This window comes from Acyrthosiphon pisum, chromosome X (genome assembly GCF_005508785.2).
Source record: "Acyrthosiphon pisum isolate AL4f chromosome X, pea_aphid_22Mar2018_4r6ur, whole genome shotgun sequence".
Classification (NCBI taxonomy): Eukaryota; Metazoa; Arthropoda; class Insecta; order Hemiptera; family Aphididae; genus Acyrthosiphon; species Acyrthosiphon pisum.
Window position 1 is genome coordinate 103,118,209 of NC_042493.1, and position 4,423 is coordinate 103,122,631.

Genomic DNA, 4,423 nt, shown 5'->3' on the forward strand with positions numbered 1-4,423 from the left:
ATCATACGATACGAAGGATTTTGTAAAAAAATTTCGAAACTTCAGTTATCAACATTTTTAATTAATATCGTATTTTTTTTTATTAGTTTGGTACCGAAAATGGTTGAAAATACGAAATTCATTTGTTAATTCAAATATTTTGTAGTTTTGTACATTGTCTGCAGAGTCTAAGATCAACTATGAATGAAGTAATGTATTTTAGGAAATATTTTTATAAAAGTTATGTTATAACATAACTATATTAGATTCTGAGCGGAGCAATGAAGCTAGTGGTTTTACAATGGTGTTTATTTTTTTTAGCAAATTGGATCAAGATGGTACTTTAAGGAGATCATTTTTTGATTTCCCCCCGCAGTTCTGTTTTCTAAAAATTATCTGGACCCTCCCCATGACAAATTCCTAAATACGCCACTGATTGCCACACATACACGTAATGCAAACCGATGGTATAGAATATCAACCCGCAGACCGCAACAATAACTAATGGCCATGATAGTTGACAATGTGCATTAATTTTTCTATGACTTTACGTACCTACTCTAGTTGCACTATAAATATTATATTATTATACAATCGATAAGAATAATTAAATCAAAGCAAAATTTGATATTTTAAAAATCCTTTATATTATGTAATATATTATCCTAAATTATTCATATTGGTACGGCACTCCGTGTGTATTTAATCGGATTAAAATTAACGAGGTTTGGGAGATTTCATCAATTATAATACCAAATTGTAGGTACCTATTAGGTGTATGAAATCAATACATAAAAAACGTTACATCATTTAGCATGTGATGGTTATTATATTAAATTTTTTTCTATTTATTACAGTGTTATACTTAATATTATTAGTGTAAAATAAGTGTATACTCTATATTTAAATACTTGATTCACTAATTTACTGTACATTTTGTTTAGTCCAATTGTACAGGTCATATGAGAGATTTAAATAAACAAAAAGTGGTAAGCGTGCAAGCAATTCAGTTTTCATTTAAATAGTAATTTACGCATATCTATATAAGTATTATCGTTTATAAATTATAATAAAGACGTATTTGTTTAGTTTTGTGCATATATTCATATCATGTAGGTAGTGCCTACATAGCACAATATTATTTGCGATGAGGAAGTTTGAGTTTCAAAAATAAACAAGAAAAACATGAAAATGTATTTTATAACGCAATTCATAACGCGCAGAATATAATATTGTAGTATCTTCTAGCTTTATACCTAATTACTAATATTTTTGCAGTGCGCTCTGTATACCGTATAGAGTAATAGTGCTATAGAAATCGATTGCAAGTGGTTCAATGCTTTTTTAGAAATCGTGCATGCTGACAAACACCGATAATAAATTGTTAATAAAACATAATGTTTTATAGTTCGTATAAAATATCTAAAGAATGGCACTAGTCCATATGTGTTTTGAAATTATTTTAATTTGGTTTTAAGAACGATGGTGCCAAAATAAATTTGCGGAAACCATTACTTTGGAAGTTATAGCCATCCAAAGTTTGCGATTTTACGTTTATGCGCATGTCCGCAACGCTAGTTGACTGCCACGCGCTGCGCTATAACAAATTTTTGTTACGTTTTTTAACAAAAAAATCGAAAATATGCCTAGATTTGTTGTGAAAAACAAACTTAGGCAGTCCTCGGAATTAAAACAAGTTGTTAAAAAGCACATAATCTGCTAACGTTGCCACTCGCTGCGTTGCGCTCAGACAAAAAAATCGAAAATGTTCCGCGATTTGCTGTGTAAATCCACCTTGAGTAGGCCTCGGAATTAAACAAGGTGTTATGGCGAATCTGTTAAAGTCACGTATTAAGTATATTATAGTTTAAGCTCAAGGTCCTCCGCGCGACATTAAGTAGTGTTGCGCGCCTGTATATTAAACCTAAAATTGTAAACTTTGGATGGCTATATATTCCAAAATAATGTTTTCCACAATTTTTTTTTTTTGCACCATCGTTCTTAACTCGTTTAAATACGTAGGTATATTTCGAAAATAAAAATTCCAAAAATGTGCTGGTTAGGTAAAGTGAATTTATGCTAAAGTAAAATTAGTCTATTAAATTAGTATTTTTATTGTAACTTAAAAAGCTAACGAGTGAAGTGAAAACAGTGAAAGGTGCGCGCCACCCTTTAAAGAGGGGTGGAGGGCTACGCACAAGGGATAGGTTTCAGGACTTTAAGTATGTTCATAAGTGAGGTATAAACTAAAAAAAATTCAAAATCCAGCTTTCGTGGAATTAGTTCTGAACTTTGTCGATTTTCGGTCTAAAATGACTGGGCTATTGGCTCTTATCAGTGACTAAATGGTATGTGCACGATAGCGCATTTGCGTAATGCGCATGTGAACCATGAGCGGTGCAGTCCTGTATTTAAACTCTCCTGGTGTACCTACCGGTTGCGTCGATCTTATGTTAACGTTTACGCATGCCATTATTGATAACAACAATTGAAACGAGTCACTAGTTAATATTTGTGATTATTATTACTGCTTACTCACTCTATTAAATAATAATTAGTAGCCACAAGTTACAACGAGTAACGCGAACGACCAACATTTCGATCGCATTTCACTTCTCGAACACCCTTCAACAGTTCGACTTCAACTGTCACTCATCATACTCATCAGCCTAAGTATACTAAACTCTAGTATATTATCGTCGTCGAGTATTCAGTGCACACTAACCGAGGTTTTATTTCATCCACAGAGAACAGCGCAGAAAAAAATATGGATCAAGTAAGGAAAGTGTTGGAACCTGGACACCAGTTTGCCAAAGACTCGATTAGACTGGTTAAAAGATGCACAAAACCCTGCCGGAATGGTAGACGCAATTTTTATTACATTTAAGCTACCCTGTGGTTTACGTCTTACACACTTATGATATGGACAATTTTCATTCAATAGTTATAAAATTACACACAGTATAACAGCACAGTATTGAAACAAGTGAACAAAAATGTACTATGTCGTCCGTTTGTAAGATTGAAACATTAGATGCGTCCTTTTAATATTGGACTTTTTCATTTGCGTAATTTGATTTTGCTTTACAGAGTTTCAAAAAATTGCAGTAGCCACGGCCATTGGTTTTTTCATTATGGGTTTCATTGGTTTCTCTGTCAAACTTATTCACATTCCAATCAACAACATTATTGTGTAAGTATTGCTTTTACTTTAAATAATCGTTTAAAGTTATTGTTAATATAAAGTTTAAAAAAAAGCTCTACATTGATTAAATATACATAGGTAGCTCGCGTCAATTGGCATTATGGAAACTAGTTTATTAGTAGTGTAATATCTCAATAGAGAGCGTGTAATGAAAATTAAATTATTATAATCAAAATAAAATACAAAAATAGACAATCATTGTCAGCTCACTGTTAATTCTTGGAAATTTGAATTAAGAAATAATCTAAAATCGTATAGCATAATATAATTTGTACAAATTATGGTCCTATACACCTAAATTGTGTGGTTTGATTGTGAAACATTGTTTTGAGTAAATGTATTGCTGTAATTAGTAATCATTTTTATTTTAATTTTTAATTTTTATTATTTAAATTCCAATTTTAAGGAAATTAACTTTATTATAATATTATATCATATAGTTTTAAGCTTACCTTTATATATTCAAGACAAATTGAATGACAAAGTGAATCAAATTCAAGACAATTAATCATTGCGCATTAATTTAAATTATTATGTCTTGTAACCTTACACATTGATTTTAGACATTCTACTTATAATTAACTTAAACAATTCAAAACATAGGTTATTTATAATTAATAATCATAATATAAAATTCATTATTATTAATTAGTAATTAAAAGCAAGTATTTTTGAGATGAAATAACAAGTTCCGTTATGGCAGTTGTGGGTACTATTAAATTAATTGTCAAATTCCTAAGTCTTGTGTTCACACTAATTTCAATAAAATTGATTTATTTTTAAATTAAACATTGAACTGTAGAAGTTGCTTATAATAAATTGCGTTATAATTAATTCTATAGAAGTAAATATGACCCAAATTGACAGTTATAAATTATAGTATAATATAATACAATTAAAAATTACTAAACTAAATTGGATCAAACGTTTTTTAATATTTTTAACTTTGATAAGGTTTGAATTTTCATATTTCTAGATTTCCAGTTAAAATCTTTTAGTCATTTTACATTGAATAGGATACATTGTAACAAATTCTAAATGAAGTGTACATTCCATGTACACATCAAAGTTAGGCTATATATTTTTAGTTATTGATTTTTTAACACTTAATCCAATTTGTAGTTTATAAGGTTTTTTAAAACAATTTTTGACATTGTGAAATATAATTTGTAAAATTATCTGTACATACATTCAAGCCAAAGTGACCTGGTTTAGATCCATATGCTTTAAAAAAAATTA

The 4,423-nt window shown here is 29.6% G+C and overlaps 1 protein-coding gene across 1 annotated transcript; it reads left to right on the top strand.

The window, feature by feature from the left end:
• The first annotated feature begins 2,514 nt into the window (after nt 1–2,514).
• Nucleotides 2,515–3,176, top strand: LOC100568733 (protein transport protein Sec61 subunit gamma-like). The gene is made up of 3 exons (XM_003245978.4): nt 2,515–2,652; nt 2,727–2,840; nt 3,070–3,176. Exons 2-3 carry the CDS (start codon nt 2,747–2,749, stop codon nt 3,174–3,176), a joined length of 201 nt encoding a protein of 66 aa, XP_003246026.1. The 5' UTR covers nt 2,515–2,652; nt 2,727–2,746.
• The last annotated feature ends 1,247 nt before the right edge of the window (nt 3,177–4,423 follow it).

What these genes read in the sequence shown, in the direction of transcription:
- LOC100568733 (XM_003245978.4), top strand. Translation starts at nt 2,747, where the DNA reads ATGGATCAAGTAAGGAAAGTGTTGGAACCTGGACACCAGTTTGCCAAA. An exon ending in CACAAAACCCTGCCGGAATG is followed by an intron (nt 2,841 to 3,069) that starts GTAGACGCAATT and finishes TTTGCTTTACAG; the next exon opens with AGTTTCAAAAAATTGCAGTA.